Source organism: Protomyctophum bolini, assembly GCF_963924005.1.
Source record: "Protomyctophum bolini genome assembly, chromosome: 9".
Taxonomy (NCBI): domain Eukaryota; kingdom Metazoa; phylum Chordata; class Actinopteri; order Myctophiformes; family Myctophidae; genus Protomyctophum; species Protomyctophum bolini.
The window spans coordinates 10,789,687-10,808,863 of NC_137870.1; the positions used below are offsets into that span (position 1 = coordinate 10,789,687).

Sequence of the window (19,177 nt, forward strand, 5' to 3'; positions counted from 1 at the left end):
CATCAAAAAAAAAAATTGCTTGCATGGTGCCGACTATGAATGTGATGCAAACAAAGGAACACACAAGGGGAAAGAATGGATTGGTGGGCCCATGTTATGTTCTCTACTCCAGACAGTGATTCTCAAAGTGGGGTCCTTGAGAGAGTTCCAGGGGGTGCCCAGCTAAATGATAATTAGGAACCAAATGGACCCTTATGGGTCTGTAACTCAGAGAGTGTACACATGGAAACAAATGGACCCGCTAGGGTCCCGTTTGGTTGGGGGACCGTAGCCTAATTCAGGCCAAACAGGGGATTAAAATTGAGAATCACTGCTAGAGCCGTAAACAGCTTCTCCTTGGCATGTATGTTCTAATGGGGGTCTGTGAGAACCACTGCTCTACTCTAATGTTCAAACAGTCCTGAGTCCTGAGGAAGCAGATGAACAGGCAGTGGCATTTAACAGCAGTGCGTTGCCGCCACCAAGTGGCCATAGCCTGTAAATGTACAGGGAGAGAGAGAGGGAGATGGGTTGGGCAACTTTGATGATGGAGAGCAGAGTGCCACTGTAGTTCCACACTCACTCCAGAGGGCCACATTGCATATTACTCTCGCAATTTAATTTCAAATGCATTTAGTTATAGTTATGTTAACCTTAAATAAATACAAATACATTGGACTTTTTTTTTTTTTAATAATACACACACAAACACACACACAAATATTTGAGCTAGAAATAGACTAGCAGTACCAAATTGATTCTATTTGATCAACGCACTTCCTTGTTTTCCCGACAGTGCTCCAGCCCTGCAGCTGGGCAGACGCAGCCAGCGCAAATACTTGTTTTGTTGTGTTTTGGATCAATGTATTAATTTATATTAGGTAGCCTGCATGTAATAAGCGGGATAATATCTGGCTAGGTGGTCATTGTCGGTTGTTTAACCAAAGATAGCGGCGCCGGTATAAGACAGACGCACCTGGAAAGGGAAATGCATTGTGGGTTTGAGCCGACAGGCCTTTTTATTTGTCAATCAATCAAGATGTCACCTTAATTCAAGTGGCAGATGCAAACAAAATGCAAATATATATATATATTTTTATATTTAAATTATATATATATATTTTAGGGGCATGTCATGTGGTCTACCTGTGATCTATCTATCTACTTGTGATCTACTGAGTAGATTGTGATCTACCATTTGGGCACCCCTGCCATAGTGTGTGTTTGTTCAGGGGTCTCCCTTGTCTCTCCAGATCTTTAATGAACAGAAAATACATTTGTTCGGGTGGGTTGCCAATTTCAGCCAATCAGGAGAGTGTACTTGTTTATCAGCTTCACTTTCATAGTGATTTGGTTCCAATGTTTTTGTTTCATCACTTCCAAGTCCCCTTGTTTATCCTGTATCCTGATTCCTTCACTTCCAAGTCCCCTTGTTTATCCTGTATCCTGATTCCTTCACTTCCAAGTCCCCTTGTTTATCCTGTATCCTGATTCCTTCACTTCCAAGTCCCCTTGTTTATCCTGTATCCTGATTCCTTCACTTCCAAGTCCCCTTGTTTATCCTGTATCCTGATTCCTTCACTTCCAAGTCCCCTTGTCTATCCTGTATCCTGATTCCTATATGAGTTCTCTCTCTCTCTCCTGATTGGATCAAATTGGTTTCATGAACTGAAAATACATTTCCTGGTTTACTGAGACAGGGAGAGCACAGTTACTGAACAAACACTCTGATTACTGTCAGAATATAGAGCAGTGGTTATCAACCAGTGGTCCTTGAATTGATTCCAGGTGGATCACCAGCTAAATGATGAAGAGTTGGTAACCAAATTATTAGATCTTTAACTCTTGAATGGACTCGTAAAATTATTGTGAAACATCTGCATAAGTCAATTCACAAGAACACACAATTCGAGAATGTAGAAGAATTGTAATTTTTATCAATGTTTGCCTGTTATCTCTATAGAGCTATTTAAGCAAAAAATATCACTACCTTGCCTTTAATAGTTGTGTTGAGTCATAAGTGTGCCATTTGCCGAAACACAAGCTCTGTCTGAAGTAACCCTGAGTTGACGTGCACACTCACGTGAGTCCCTTGAAGCCCCGTCGGCAGCTGCAGAGGAAGGCGTTGCCGATGGCTTTGCACACGCCGCCGTTCTGACAGGGTGTGGGAACGCACGCCGTTATCTCCGTCTCACAGCGCCCCCCGGTGTACTGGGGGCCGCAAGTGCAGGCAAAACCTATAGGAGACAAAGTGAGGAGAGAGAGAGCGTGAGAGTGAGTGAGTGATGGTGGCTGGCTGGCTGGAGGGATGAGGGGCAGTATAAGAACATTTAAGAACAGAGAAGAAGAAGGGAGGATCCGAGGGGATAAAGGGAGTGATGAAGCGACTTAATTAAGAATTTAGTGGCACAGATGCAGTGGTAATAAAGAAGAAAGACCCTCATACACGCATGCACGCACAAAAACGCACAGATTACCACACATAGCCAGTCAGTGTGTGAGAGAGAGAGATTGTGTGTGTGTGTGTGTGTGTGTGTGTGTGTGTGTGTGTGTGTGTGTGTGTGTGTGTGTGTGTGTGCATGCATGCATATTGTTCAAGCTTTGCTAGCGGTGCCAGTGAGACTTGGCATGAGGTTGACAAGAGCCCGCCAGCCTAAACACAAACCTTTGGGAAATCATTGTGTTACACACGCACACATAAATAAAACACACACACACACGCACACACACCCCCCCCCCCCCCACACACACACACCCATACATGTACACTCCCGAGTCCCCCACACACAGACACAGGTACAGGGGAAACAGCTGTCACGGAGCAAACACTACACGCGATGGCACATATACGCAGACTTCAGGGAAAAAAATGCAGGGAGGTTACATGTCTCTAGTGCATTTGTACAGCAGGCACACACCTACGCAAGCAAGCACACACACACGCCTGTGACCTTTATCGGGCGTTATAGTACACGTCATTACAAATGACAACGGGAGTCAGTGACACGTCCCGGCAGGATGCTCTTTTCAGCCGCTCTCTCACAAAGGATAAGCAACATGTGGTGTGTGAGAGGGGGGGGTGGGGGGTTGGGGCACTCAGGGTCTCAGGGCTGCTACGGTATGGAGTTACCGCGACAGCATGAACTCTTGCTAACTCCGATGGCTTGGCATTCCCATAGCAATGACATTTACCCGTGTCTGGTTGGTGAAAAAAAAACAACCAATTGAATTTCTAGAACCCATCACACATTCTAGGAAAAACAACCCCAAAGCAATTATTACACAGAGGTGTTTGTGTGCAGCTGGCCGAGCAAAGCGGGAACAATGCACGGAAAATGGATCAGACGAGATGTGCCGCAAGACATCGGTCTTCTTTTCACTTGACAGAGGTGAGTTTCTCCGGCTGGATGTAGCGCGTGGAAGGAACACGTTATTCTGACCAGTTCATTTCCCCTCAATCAGGCACCCCGGCTGGCCAGGGGGGGTAGGAGACCAGGATTAATGCATGCTTTTTTGTGAGGGTATCTATATTAGGGGACACGGGGAGAACATGCAAACTCCACACAGAAAGGCCCTTTTGCCAACCTCGCCTATAGGGTATGGGCACTGATGACGCGGAGGAGAGAACACGCCCCCCAGCGCCCGCAGCATCCCCAGCGGGAATCGAACCCATGACCTTCTAGCTGTGAGGCGACAGCACTACCGACTGTGCCACCGTGACCCCTATCAGTACCACTTCTAAAGACAAAAAGCACACCTGTGTGAAGTGAGGGGCGCTCTTATCATCACTTCACACAGGTGTGATTCTTTTACACAAACACTTAAGTCATCTGGAAACGGTAGCAAAACAATGTTTGTGTTTCGACCCCTCGAAAAAAGATTGACCTCTACAGTCGGAGGCGACTGCAACGCCGCAGAGCTCCAGACAGAAGTAATTCAGGAGTCCCCAGTTGGTGTCTGGCTAGTGTGTGCACTGTCGCATCGCATGGATAAAGTCCTAGTGTTTGTTCTGCCATTTACTTCGGGGCCCACTTGCAATATTCTCATGGCCACACCAGTGGGCCCCGGGCCATAGTCTGGGAAACGCTGAGATGCAGAGACACGACGACTGACTTCTGGGTATCACCGGCAGAAAGCGGGGGGAAATAAAATAAAAAATAAAAAGAGGAGTGAGAGCAACAGTTATGCGTTGAGCATGGCTAGTGGTTTAATCACCAATTCATTAGTGATTAATTACAGATTTACGTAATAGGGGAGCGAGTTCCCGAAGATGGTTCTCGTGCCAGCTTGCTTGTTCATGTGTGCCAGCTGGCACTGATCACACACTCTATCAGGCCTCGGCCCTCAGAGGAAATCACCTTTTAACAGTACACTCGTCCTGTTACAGATGAAGTTACATACGAGTGGAAAAGTACTCAAAGTCTCAGTGATGCACATGCATAGAAACACTCAAACCCGCACAGCCGACAGTGGTGGAAAAATAACTGGCTTGAGCTTTCTTTTAGTTTTTTCCTTTTTGCCAGGTGAAACCTGGCCTACAACGGCTCCAACAGTTAACCAACAGTTAACACTCGTCTCCGAGCGGCCAAAACTGAGGTCTGCGTCCTATCAAATAGTTACGCTCAGCGCCCCGAATGGAGATTAATCAAAAGACGGAACATTAGCACCATAGCAACAGAGAGCAACGCTCTACAGGCTGGGATCGTCCATTGGGCAACATCCGATGTCATTTCCAGTTGGGACGTCATCCAAAGTGGTCCCCCTCCATTTTAATGGATGGGATGAAAAATCTTAAAACGTGAATAACTCTTGATCTAAATCAATGCTTCCAATTCTAACCAAAGATTATGTTTTTGACGGCCCATCGCGGTCCCGTCGCTTGTCGCGTTAGAAGTAATCAAACCTCCCGTTGTTTGTGGATCCCCTCGGGGTGTTTTGGCTACATCTAGCTACGTCTCATGTTTGACATCTATCCATCTATACAGGGGCTCCACGACAGCATTCAGGAACAGACATAATGCCTAGCTCAACACAAATTCCCATTGCTATTCTGCATAGAGGATTTTATTATTAGCCATAAGGTCGTAAGTTAACCACCCAAAGTAGACTTGCCACAAGCTGTGTGGTTGTGAAAGCATAACCACAGAAGTGTTACCTAACCACCCCCTTGAATGTCATGTGAGCAAAGAAACGTAACCACTTAAACCCCAGCATCCCTAATCCCTATCCTGGGAAAGACATTAGCACTTAGCAGAAAATATGTCTGCTTGTTGATCGGCTATTTTTGGCTATTTTCAGCAAAGATATTTAATGGAGTGAAAAAATTAAAACAAAAAGGAAGACATGCCATCCCACGCTTCGCCATTAAACTAAATAGTACACAAATTATCTCCTATGTGGGTGCCATCTGATGTCAGATCTGCTGGGACAAAGAAACGCTGATTTTCTCCTTAATGAAAAACCCTTAAAGGTCCATTTGCATGGCAAAAGTTGGTGCCCTTGAAAATAAAATAAAAGTTTGAGACTCAAATTATAAGAAAAGTGCATGGTCTTCTATTTGCCTTTGCTGGTGCTCAATACACTGTCCTCACACTTATTGTTTTCTGATGGCTCATGGCTTTGTGCTTGCAGCACAAATTATCTCTCAGAGGACAGCACAGGTTTCTGAAGCCAAAAGAAAACCCCTGATTAAAGAAACTAGATAAACTCGTTTATCTAGCTGCGAGGCTGCAAGGCTTCAAGGCAGCGAGAATTGGCGAAAGGGGGGAGAAATGGACTCTTGGTTCTACTTGTCACTGTGGAAATGAAGCTGGGGATGTCACTCGCTTCGAATGTTATCAACCTATAATCATGTTCTTATCAAGACATGCAATGGAGGTAATATGTCTGCCATACTGCCTAGTAAGCAACTAGGAAACACAGAAGTGAAATGAAATGACTGCCGCCGAAGCGACATTGTTAAACTGTGCTATGCAACGTAGCAACATATTCCTAGGTTGTGATCCTACGGGGTTATAGATATTATTTCTGGTGGACAACCTTTGAGGTCATGGCAAATGCAGGTTACCTAAAAAAAAGGGTGGTTTAATTGCCCCCTGGGTACAGTGGCCTGCCTCCTTATTGGCCTGCCTGGCTGCCAAAAAATAAATACAAAATCTCCTAGCCCAGTCCAGCCACAAGACAGTCAATTTCAATTCACAGTCAAGTCAGTACTGCTGATAAGGGCTGATGACGGTGAATCATCTGATAACATCCAAAACTGCTATAGGGGTGTGGTCCTGAAGCACGCATGCACACCACATGGTTGTTGCAGTTGCACGCAGAACTCACACAACATGGCCCAGGGCTTCCAAACTAATCTCTACCATCACCTTTCCTCAACAGTGATGTTTGTAACCAGATCTTATTTTAATGATGTTTGGGACACTGCGCAAAAAGCATGGAATACGGTTGTGTATATTACAGGAAACTTACCCACAAACTCAGGTAAACTCCCGTAATGTATACCATCACCCCTGCATATTACTGTAGGCCTACAGTATACGCCTGTTAAACTTGAGGTGTACAGGCAAATCTAGCACCCATAATTGCCCGTTAACCCCTCTTTTCACGCAAGAAACACTTTCCTGGGGGGTTTTATATGTAATATGTGGGGTAATATGTGTTTTTAGATATTTTAGTATTGGACACTGGGCTCATACCCTTCTTGGACTACAATTCCCATAATGCTTTGGTGAACTTCTCCTCCTTGTGGATAGCGGGAGGGCTGTCTTACTGAGACAACATGTAGTCCAGGAAGTAATCGTTAGGCAGACATCATCAACAAGATTTTAAAAATATATAGCTTTTTATTATCACGATGGCTTCGATTATCCCATTGCAACTTTTCAGGAATAGAAATCCTAGCTTCGATTCCTCATCGATGATGTCACTGGTGGACGGGTTTCTGAACTGCCCACAGCCCTCCCATGAGACACAGAGAGTAGAAAGAAATCATGGCATTTTATCATAACCATTAGTGAGGACCAATTATATGAAGGTAGGTCCTTTAAGTAAAAATCACACCCGTGAGAAGTGAGGGGCGCCCTTATCATCATACATCATCTCATTCCGGCCAATCACAATTTGCGTCCTCACTTTTGTCTTCAATGTTTGCGTTTACACAAACACTCAAAACTGGCCATTCATTGTCAACGGCATTCAATGTTTGTGTTAGAGGACAATGTTTGTGTTCACACAGACCCTCAAAGCTGGACATAGGAGGGCCTAGCGCCCCTCAAAAGACGTGAGTGCTTTTTTTCCCCCCCACCACGGATCAATCCATGCATCCATCCATTCATTCACCCACCCACACACACACATCATTCCTGTGTGAGAGCCTGCGCTCCCAGCGACTCACCACCAGATGGCAGGCTGGTGCAGGCGGCCCCGTTGAGGCAGGGCTGCTTGAGGCAGGCGTCGGGGTAGAGCACGCAGCCCAGCTTCAGCTCCGTGAGGCCGACCACCTCGGCGTAGCGCGAGCGCTTGTTCTGCAGCGGCAGCTCGTTGTTGTTGAGCATCACCGAGTCCAGGCAGCCCTGGAAGCCGCCCAGCACCCGCGGAGCGCCCCCCTTCTTGGAGTCGGTGAGGCTGCGCGAGTTGGGAGGCTGCACCTGACGGGGAGGGGAGGGGGAGGGGGAGAGAGGGACGGAGGAGTGATGACTGTTTTCAAAAGGTCAAAAATTCAAAATGTATATAGGGCTGAAGTGGTTAACCCATTCTGACCTGAGATCAGATTCATACGAGGTTTCCACTGGACACACACTGGTCTGATTAACCCATTCTGACCTGAGATCAGATTTAAAAAATGTCAGTCGTTCTTCGATTTTTCAAAAAATAGCAGACCTACAAGCTCGTAGCGCGCCACTCGGTGGCGCGCTATGAGCTTGTAGATCTGCTATTTTTCAATAGTTAAAGCATAACATAATGCTAACACGAAAATGGGTTCCCGGTCAGAATGGGTTAAATGTAGCCTATGTTTTGTAATAATAATCCAAAATGAAGTAACTATAGTAACTAATTTAAAATAAATGTAGTGTGGTAAAAAGCACAATATTGAGATGACATGTAGTGGTGTAGAAGTAAAGGTACTGGAAATTGGAAATACTCAAGTAAAGTACAAATACATCAAAATTTTACTTGAGTACGGTACTTAACGAAATGTACTTTAGTTACTGTAAAGCACTAGGAAGGAGGCAAGGGCAGAGAGAGAGCCACAGAGAGCGGGAGTTAAAGTGAAGTGAAGTATACTTTGAACTATGTTAATGGAGAGGAGAGGAGAGGAGAGGAGAGGAGAGGAGAGGAGAGGAGAGGAGAGGAGAGGAGAGGAGAGGAGAGGAGAGGAGAGGAGAGGAGAGGAGAGGAGAGGAATATCATATACCATAAGATTCTCAAATAGCTTTGATTTAACATTTAGTGATGAGGGGCCTAAGATATTAATGATTTCTCTTTTAACACATTAACCCATTCAGGACGAGAACGCCCTTTGGTGTTGTAAGCCTTATGGTATGCTTTAGCTATTGAAAAATAACTGCAATTTTTGAAAAATCGTGAAAATGTGGCACAAATCTTTGAATATATATTATTTCACAGTGAACGTTTGTAGCTCAAATCTTTGCTTCTATAGGGGGGGGAGGGGGGTCCCTGGAACAACATATTTTCAGATGGGGGTCCACGGCCAATGGTCCTTGACATGAAAAAGGTTGAGCACCACTGACATGTAGAAACATTTTTCAAAAAACGTTTAGGATTTAGAAGATTTTTTTTAGAATCGGCCTCAGGTCTAAATGGGTTAACACTGCAAACGGCAAAAAAGAGGGTTAAATAATTAATTATATACAGTATGCATTATATACGTACAGTATATACATATATATACAGTATGTATACAGTACATACATCTTTTTTTAAATCAATTGAGTGCCACAGGGTGGCAATAGAGGCCAGTTAGCTGCACCGGGCAGAATCGGGCAGATTAGCATGTTTTCACATACGGGTTCCTCACTCACAGACCTCCATTGTAAGAAACGACTTGTATTAGCAGTAGCTCACGATGTTATACACAATGTTTCGCCAGAAATGGTAATATGTCGGGAGTGAGTGATGCGATAAACATCCGAACATCGGATGGATGATGATCACCGCGGACAGCGCTCGTAGTTTCATGTACAGTACATGTGTACATGGGTGACTATGACTATAATCTAGCAGATCTTGAGGCCTACAAAAACGGTAAAAAATAAAATCTTATCAACTAGTACCAACAAGGTCATGGATTTACTAGTAGACTAGTTGAATAGTCGTTGCTTAAAGCCCTATCGTCCGGGGTGAAAATCACCAGCACATCATCATCAGAAAATCACATCAGCAACATTATGAAAATCTTACAAAAAATATAATGGTCCAGGTGAAAACCCCCCGTGTTTCCACCACGCTCACAGCACCTACCTGTGCACCAAAGTAGATGGCCCCTCCCCCATTTTTCCACCACGCTCACAGCACCTACCTGTGCACCAAAGTAGATGGCCCCTCCCCCATGTTTCCACCACGCTCACAGCACCTACCTGTGCACCAAAGTAGATGGCCCCTCCCCCATGTTTCCACCACGCTCACAGCGCCTAAATGTGCACCAAAGTAGATGGCCCCTCCCCCATGTTTCCACCACGCTCACAGCTCCTACCTGTGCACCAAAGTAGATGGCCCCCATGTTTCCACCACGCTCACAGCACCTACCTGTGCACCAAAGTAGATGGCCCCCATGTTTCCACCACGCTCACAGCTCCTACCTGTGCACCAAAGTAGATGGCCCCCATGTTTCCACCACGCTCACAGCACCTACCTGTGCACCAAAGTAGATGGCCCCCATGTTTCCACCACGCTCACAGCACCTACCTGTGCACCAAAGTAGATGGCCCCCATGTTTCCACCACGCTCACAGCGCCTACCTGTGCACCAAAGTAGATGGCCCCGTCGGGTCCGAGGGGCTGGAAGCGCGGCGGGCCCCGGCGCCGCTCCACGTAGCTGTCGTCCAGCGCCAGGCTGGTGTAGTTGCGGTTGAGCTCCAGCGTCACGGTGTGCCAGTTGCCGTCGTTGATGGGCCGGCCGGAGATGCCCAGGGTGCCCGGGCTGTCGCTGCCCCCGCCGGTGCCCACGCAGTCCAGCTGAAACCACAGCTTACCATCCTCCAACTGGAGCACGCACGCGCACGTGTGCACACACACACACACACACACACACACACACACAGTTTAAACAGCAATTAATTATATCGTATATTGATAGAACTTTCATATCAACCACCCCTATTTAGGATTCATGAGCACGCACAGATAAATTCCATGGCAATCCAGCCAGTACATTGCTCTGGGTTCTCTGGTTTAGTTGCAGTATACAGTTAGGTACAGGTCCATTTGGTTTAATTTGTACCAAACGTAAAAGCTCTGCTCATAGGGATCATTTGCTTTTTACACACTCAGAGTTTTAGCAGCTCATTCTGTAGCTACAGAATGAGCGTAGGGACTGAGGGAACATATTGGGGCTATAAAAATCCCAAATGCTCCTCCATTCAAATCGTGAAATAAGCGAGATGCTGAGTTACTATAGCCATGTTGAAGAATTCTGTGTTTACAAACACACAAGCACGTTAATGGGCGGGGCTCAGATCGTGAAACTAGAGGACAATGACATTCCAAGGACCAATCCAAACTGTAGGCTATGCAAATATCGGAGCCTGCACCTCTCCGCCCCCAAAACACAGGCAAAGTTACAGATATAAACAAGCCTTTTGCCATATAAATGTAACCATTTAATGACTTTAAATCAACTATCTGTCGGAAGGAAAACCTTCTTCAACATTCGAATTGTGTTAATATGAAAAAACCCGAAATTCACACAAAAACGAAATTATTTTCTGGCTTTTCATTCTAGCCGAGTTGAAGACCATTTTGTCACCCGGAGTCACATAAGACAAAGAACATGGCATATGATAAACAAACAAACATGATACAGAAAGAGAACTAGAATATGTGACAAAAGGAGGAAAGAAATAGTGATAGTGGATAGACTTGACAAGGCAGAATGATTCATGCCAACAGCTATACCGTTAGACACAACACAAGGAATATGAAATGATATACGGCAGACATTTCCAGCCACTGCTGACAGCTTACCGCTCAGAGAGACATTGGGGCTGTTGCTGATAACATTAGTTTGTGTTTTTCTCCCCTGTGGGTGACGGCTTTAGTATGTTTGTTTATGAGAATAGTAAGTCAGAGTCTACCTCCAGTAGATAATAAAATCCTTGCAGCGATAATTTATCCATTCGTAAATCTGAGAGTGTACAAATGTATTCCATTTGATTAATTTTGATTCAATTAAACACTCGGGAATTGAACGTTTATCGCGCAAGTTTTATGCGTGTGTCGGTGTGATGCATGTGTGCACACTAGGTGTGTGGAAAATAATCGATACGTATCGGAAAATCGATACAGACGTGCACGATGCGAGTGCATCGGTTCATTCACTGTGTATCGGATACAATTGACGGATGAAATCGTGATGCATCGTTCGCAGAAAAGGAAGAAAAAAAGGTCTCTCTCTGACATTCAGTGCAGCGCTGTTCACTGAACAGAAACTACCATCGACAGAACACCCGCGACTATCAGAAGTTTATGATATTATTATTATTATTAAGTGAGCCCCACGGCTTAAACAAGAGAAGCACAACCTTTAGCTTTATAAAATCCCGTTGATCAGTTGTTGACCTTTCACTGTCTGTAGCGCTGAGCGGTAATGATCCACAGCTGTTGTTCTTGCCGATTCTACAACGCAATTGCGAATCTGCGTCGCAATCATCACTTTGTAATTAAAGAAAGCTTCTGCACACACGCGAACAACAACAACAACGCCACAGCTGGGTGTACTGTTTGCGTCGTTTTCAACCGTTTCACAACTTTTCACTGTCCAGCTTTCTCTCTCTGTCTGTGCTGCTGTTCTCGGGCCAAATACTGTACACTGTGCAAAATAAAATGAACAAACTGTACAAAAAAAAACTAACTTTCAAAGCGGCACATTGCTGTCCACAGTCGATCCGTGCACGCCCATGGGTGCACACATGCTCAGCACAGTATGTACTGCATGTTGCATTGGTCAGCGTGGGTGCACCTACAGTACCTTCATTATGATTCAGTAGTTCTCAAAGTGGGGTCCAGGGACCCCTTGGGGCCCTTGACGGGGTCCCAGGGGTCAAGGGCCCCAGGGGTTTTATGGCCAAATACATAGATTAATTTGGGGTCCTTGACACGAAACAGTGGTTGAGAACCACTGCCATGCCACATGTATCTACCTTCATAATGCTGCCTGCCTGGGTCAGCATGGCTGCTTGTACCTTCAGCATGGTGCATCATGGGTAGTGTAGTCAGAGGGGCTGCATCCTACCTTCAGTATGGTGCATCATGGGTAGTGTAGTCAGAGGGGCTGCACCTACCTTCAGCATGGTGCATCATGGGTAGTGTAGTCAGAGGGGCTGCATCCCACCTTCAGCATGGTGCATCATGGGTAGTGTAGTCAGAGGGGCTGCACCTACCTTCAGTATGGTGCATCATGGGTAGTGTAGTCAGACCTACCTTCAGTATGGTGCAGGGGTCGGCGCGGGTGTACATGATGATGCCTCGGCTCTGCAGCGTCCTGATCCTGAGGCCCAGCTTCAGCTCTCCCGTCTTCGCTCCCTCGGCCACCTTGTACTTGATGTAGCTGTTTCCCGAGAAGCTCAGGGACGTGTGACCTGCACACACAATTCAGTTTTTTCAGCACGCACGAGCATGCGCGCGCACACGCACACGCACACACACACACACACACACACACACACACACACACACACACACACACACACACACACACACACACACACACACACACACACACACACACACACACACACACACCTCAGCTCAGCTCATTATGTGCAGTCACAGCTCGGTATCCACTGTCCTGTCTGCAAATTACCATTCTGCCATACACAAAAGTGCTTATAACTTTACTTTAATGATTAGAAGCCCATTTGTTTTTCCCTATGACTAGGGAAGAGGAATGTGTCACACAGCTACTTCCTTGTCTGTATATAGTTAGTTGCTGGGACTGCTTTGATGTAGGAATTATTCTTGTAGTGAAAATGTAATTAATTCAAATGTTTACGACTTTCATGTTGCTGAATTGTTTACCATTTTATAAACGCAATAATGCTAATGCTACTACTTGTATCTCCTCTCTGTCTCTCTTTCTCTCGCCCGACACGGTCGAGGCAGATGGCCGCCCACCATAGAGACGGGTTCTGCTTGACGTTTCTTCCTAAGGGGGAGTTTTTTGTTACCACTGTCCAAATATTGCTTGCTCAAGGCGGGATCTCTGTCGGTTCTCTGCTCTACATGTAAAGTGTCTCGAGACAACATTGTTGTGATTTGACACGAAAGCATCTGTTTTTGTGGTTTATTGCTTTAATTAGCGTCTCATTATTTCACTTATCCTTCACAGTCCTGCAAACAATGTTATATTCCCAGCCTAGATGGTGTGTTATTTAGGGAAAGTTCACATGCGGGCAAAGTTTGTCAGATCTAAACTCTCTGGAGCTGAATAATAAAGAAACTCATGATTGTTCCATTTGACAGAGAGAGCACAACGCAAATGGGTCATGTGTATCCTCTCTCTCTCATATAAATACATATATAAGACATGCCTGCCACACACACACACACACACACACACACACACACACACACGCATGCACACACAGCATAAATGTATACACACCTGCACACTCTCCCAGCTTGCCCGGGGGACACTGGCATGCATAGCGCCCTCTTGTGGCCCCAGTGCCCACGCACTGCATGTCTCCTGGACAGGGCTGCTCGTCACAGAGCTCTGAGGCTGGAGGACAGCTCCCGTCTGGGGGAACAAAACATGGTCATCAAGGGTCGGAAGCAAGCTAAGAAAGAGCCTAACGTCTGTCCAACAGTTGAATATCTGTACAGTGAAACTATGAGTATGCACTATAGAGTGCTATGTCTACATCCTGACAGTTTTCTGAAAAAGCTATGTTTCTATGTCAGTGGTTCTTCGATTTAAAAAGAAATAGCAGACCTACATGCTCGTAGCGCGCCACTCGGTGGCACGCTATGAGCTTGTAGATCTGCTACTTTTAAATAGTTAAAGCATAACATAATGCTAACACCAAAAGGGGTTCCCGCCCAAAATGGGTTAATATGCTATCTAAATTACATAAATTGAGGCTTTGCACACGCCTGTATGGTCGTCGAGGCTAGGACCTCGGTGCTACGGAGAGAGGGAGACGTGTTGGGCAGGAAGTAGTGTCCAGTTTGAGAAGGCGGGGGGGGGGGGGGGGGGAGAGAGAGAGAGGGGGGGGGGGCAAGGAGAGACAGAACAGGGAGCAGGTGAGGACAGTGATGCAGGAAAGACGACAGTGAGTGAACGAGAGGAAGAAAGAGGAGAGGAATTGAATAAAGATGAAATATTGAGCAGCAGCAAAGTGGCACTGACGAGAAGAGAGAAAAGTTAGCATATTGACTCTGCCCACAAAGTCCTTAGACTCTGAAGGACTTGAAATATATTCATCAGATTACTGGGGCGCGCTTTGTCTGAATATTAGCGCACGCACGCACACACGCACGCAAAATCATAACCATGAACTAATCGCAAAAATTGTCCTGACATCTTATGTCTGGAAATTAAACTGGTCCTTAGTCACACGTATAATATTTGAGTTGGACGGTGGCGAGATGACAGATGAAGACTCGGGAAAGTTGGAAAAGGAAAATAAGCCTTCAACAAATGTTGGATAGATTTAACAGAATGGTAATTGCAGACAGGACAGTGGATATACCGAGCTGTGACTGCACATAATGAGCTGAGATCATTAAAGGCTCAGCTTTTAGAAAATAAGTGTGGAAGTGTGCGTGCGTGCGTGCGTGCACTGTATGTGTGGGTATGCATATTTAAACATACTGCATGTATGTGCGTGTTTGGTAGCAGGGGTGTGCAGGCTTGTATTTTCCTTCGCATTCGGCTCAAAAATGGAAGCCTGAGGAAACGCATTGGAAATTCCGGCAGACAGGAAGCCTTGTATTTCGCTAACCAATAAGGGCCGTCGCTCAAAATTTGGTGACGTCAGTGTTCTCTGCCTACGGGAACCTCTTTTGGTGTTTTAAGCATTATGCTACACTTTAGCTATTGAAAACTAGAAGATCTACAAGCTCATAGCACGCTACGAGCTTGTAGATCTGCAATTTTTTTATTATCCTGAAATGTGGCACAAATCTTTGAATATATATTCTTTCAGAGCGAACGTATTTAACTCAAATCTTTGCTTCTGGGGGATCCCTGGAACAACATTTTCAGATGGGGGTCGGTGGCCAATTACATATAATTTTTGGGATACTTGACATGAAATAGTTTGAGCAGCACTGACACAGAAAACTGTCAGGATTTAGAAGGCATTTGTAGAATCGTCCTCAAGTCTCAATGCGTTACGTCGTGTTGTTGTGTGTGTGTGCGTCTGTATGTATAGGCCCCTCCCTCCTCCTCCTCACCGGCACACGTGCATCGCGTCGTGCGGTGGAAGCGCGGCGAGACGAAGCTGACCCGGGGCGTGCTGTAGGTCGCCAGGTTGTGCGAGTCCAGCACGATGCTCTGCTCGCACTGCGCCCCGCGGCACTCCAGCCCCGAGCAGTTCTTGTCCAAGATGGCCGACACGCGCAGCACCTCCTCCAGCTGTCGGCGCGACGCGCTCAGCTTCTGCGTCAGGTAGGCCGCCTTGTAGAAGCCCCCGCCCCCGGCTCCGCCCCCTCCTCCCGTCTCCACGGCAACCAGCAGGTCCAGCTGCGACGTGCCGCCCACGGGCTGCAGACTGAGCACGTGCAGCTCGTCCTGCTTCTGCGCCGAGGCGGCAGCCGCGCGCAGCACCTTGGGGGAAAAAGTACTTGATTACTTATTACTTACTTATTCCTTAGAAGTATCGATACTGCAGTGTGGAAATACTCTGTTCACAAACCCATTCACCAGTGAGCTAGAGTTTAAAAAAAATATATTTAGATTTGTATTATCGTGAGAACGATGGCTTCCACTACTGCATTGCAACTTTTCAGGACTAGAAAGCCTGCAGTTTCTATTAACTTGGATTCCCCATCGATGATGTCACTGGTGGACGGGTTTCTGAACTGCCCCACAGTCCTCCTATGAGACGCAGACTGAGTAGAAAAGAACATTTGCGGCATTTTATCATGACCAATTATATGAAAAGCGATGAAGTGGTCCTATAAATACTTAACCCATTCTGACCGGGAACCCGTTTTGGTGTTCAGCATCATGTCATGCTTTAGCTATTGAAAAATAGCAGATCTACAAGCTCATATCGCGCCACCGAGTGGCGCGCTACGAGCTAAATCGAAGAACGACTGACATTTTTAGAATCTGATCTCGGGTCAGAATGGGTTGATCAGACCAGTGTGTGTCCAGTGGAAACCTCGTATGAATCTGATCTCAGGTCAGAATGGGTTAAGCGAATGCACCTGGTGTTCCTTCCCCGCCCCCACTGACCTTGAGCACGTTCCGGAGGTGCGTGGCCACGAAGTCGTGCGGCGACACGCTCTCGAAGCGCACCGTCACCGCCTCGCGCAGCATCTCCGCCGAGGCCTGCCGCACGTGCACGCTCACGGGCACCGGCACGGCGAAGCGGCCGTCGCTCACGCTGGCGTTGAGCGCGTAGCGGCCCGCGTCCAGCCCGCCCAGCGCGATGATCTTGCCGTCGCGCGGAGATATCTTGAAGAGGCTACGCTGGGCCTGGGTGGGAGGGAGGGGGGGTGGCAAGGTTATTATAGTTAACGAAATAACGAAAAATAAAATAGAAAAATAAATAAATAAACGATCCCCATATATAGGAATAAAGGGACACAGAGAGCCAGATACAGACCTCTCCATATATGGGCATAAAATGGACTCAGACAGTATAGGTGGTATTAGGCATAGCTGGGTGGGCATGGATCTCCAATTTCCATCGTCACCGAGTCAGTACTCAAAACGAACCTGTGCGGGCGGGGCGTGGCCGTAGGTCAGCGCGTCGTAGGGGTCGGCGTCCGTGGCGTGCAGCTGTCCGATCACGCCGCCGGGGAACTCGTCCTCCATGGTGACGATGTGCACCTCCAGAGGCAGCGCCACGGGGCGGTGGAGGCTCTCCTCGATGACACGCACCGTCAGCGTGGAGGCCGACGACAGACGGGGCTTACCGGAGTCCATCACCTGAGGGGGGGGGGGGGGGCGGGGGGGTTAATCTAACGCAGTGGTTTTCAACATTTTTCATATCGAGACCCATTATTTATTCGTCATTTGAGCCACAGACCGCCATTTGAGCCACAGACCGCCATTTGAGCCACAGACCGCCATTTGATGAGATTTCACTTCTCAGAACCAAAACTACAGAATATTTTGTTGTCGTTGGATAAGTTCATGGCCACAATTCAAGCTGTATTGATGTTGCTACCATTTAATTAGGAGAAACGTGGCAACACGGGCAAACGTGTTGATCAAAATAACTGTCCATCTGAATAACAATTCAGACAGACATACAGGTAGGTTCTCACCTGGATGCGGATAACGTATTGGCTGGCCAGGTCCCTCCTGAACACCTGATTGGCTAACAGCGTGCCGTCTTGCTCCAACACGAACTCTCCGCCTTCGTTTCCAGACAGGATGTGGAAGTCGAAGGGCGGGCCATTGTGGGAGGAGTCCTGGTCGATGACGACGAGCTGGACGATGCTGGTTCCAATCGGCTTGTTCTCCTGAAATAGAATAATAATAATAATAGTGTGGAAATGTCGCTCTGCTAGGTGTCATCAAGGTTTGAGAACCACTGATATAGCAAACAGGTGTAGAAGACATTTTTTGGAATCGGCCTCAGGTCTTAATGGATTGTGCCAATGGTGAATCATTCATTCACCATTGCCAATGTTTTTCATTAGCAATGAAAAATATTTTTTTTCTTAAATGGATTGATCCAGATCTTGATTCTGATGACATCACCACCCGTGGACCACTTTTTGAGGCTAATTATTCAGAAGACTTCAGACCACAGAAAATCTAATGAACATTCAAAGGTTTTCTGGGTGCAATTGAGGTTAGGCTATTTTCGCTAGATTTCTGAGCAATTAAAATCTCGTCCCTGGCCCTGACTACCCAATTATTTATTACAAAACCAACACAAAGATGAATAATAACAATAACAATAATAAAAACTAAACCAAATCTAAGCCTTCATACAACAAATCAAAACTAAACTGAAATTGGAAACAAAAAGTTATAATTAAATGGAAATTAAAATGAAAATGAAACTCTAAACAACCCGGGCCCTGACCTGTAATTAAAATGAAACTCTAAACAACCCGGGCCCTGACCTGTATGACGGTGGTTTATAATTCAAATGAAACTGACCTGTATGACGGTGGTGAGGTTGACCGGGGAGAAGGTGGGCGGGTTGTCGTTGATGTCAGAGATGTCTATGTTGACCATGACGGTGGAGGACATGGACGGGATGCCACTGTCCAGAGCTCGGACTGCTAAGGAGTAACCTGAGACCTGGAGGGAGGGAGGGAGAGACGCCTTTAAAGATGCTGTGTCCCCTAAAACATGATTATCAGGTACTATGATTATACTAGGAGGAAGATTTGTTGTTGTTATTACTAGCCCTTACCCGTTGTGAGATATTCCAACCACACCTGGGGGTCTATTAGAGTAATGCTAACTCCATAGACACATACAAAACGTAAAAAAAAAAATCACGGCAGTCCATCTTTAAATGGAAACAAGGGAACATGACATGAACTTAACATGCTCTACATGACAATAAAAGATCTATGCGGTTCAGTCATCTAAAGTGCTCTTGGTATTGGAGAATAAAAATACTATAACGTAAAAAATAAGATGGGATCGTATGAAACCGTACGCGTTCATACACAAGACACAGAAACCCCCTGTCGTGGATAACAGCAAAATGAATAAATGTTAATTCTAAAGAGATTATTCAGCCTGTACTTGTTTAAAGGACACCGTCTCGCTTGGCTTATTTTCCCTTTTTAACACCCACCACATGATCTTT

General features: G+C 46.2%; 1 protein-coding gene across 5 annotated transcripts in view; it reads right to left on the reverse strand.

Annotated features, from left to right (window-relative positions):
- fat3a (FAT atypical cadherin 3a) overlaps positions 1–19,177 on the reverse strand; it is a 238,986-nt gene that overhangs the window by 19,000 nt on the left and 200,809 nt on the right. For all 5 annotated transcript variants that reach the window (XM_080772601.1, XM_080772598.1, XM_080772600.1 and 2 more), the window contains exons 20-29: positions 18,514–18,657; positions 17,667–17,864; positions 17,113–17,325; positions 16,627–16,869; positions 15,621–15,993; positions 13,825–13,959; positions 12,642–12,799; positions 9,963–10,205; positions 7,379–7,631; positions 2,063–2,216 (exon numbers count right to left, since the gene is read on the reverse strand). In XM_080772601.1, coding sequence (XP_080628727.1) covers positions 2,063–2,216; positions 7,379–7,631; positions 9,963–10,205; positions 12,642–12,799; positions 13,825–13,959; positions 15,621–15,993; positions 16,627–16,869; positions 17,113–17,325; positions 17,667–17,864; positions 18,514–18,657 — 2,114 coding nt within the window. The remainder of the gene's footprint in view (positions 1–2,062; positions 2,217–7,378; positions 7,632–9,962; positions 10,206–12,641; positions 12,800–13,824; positions 13,960–15,620; positions 15,994–16,626; positions 16,870–17,112; positions 17,326–17,666; positions 17,865–18,513; positions 18,658–19,177) is intronic.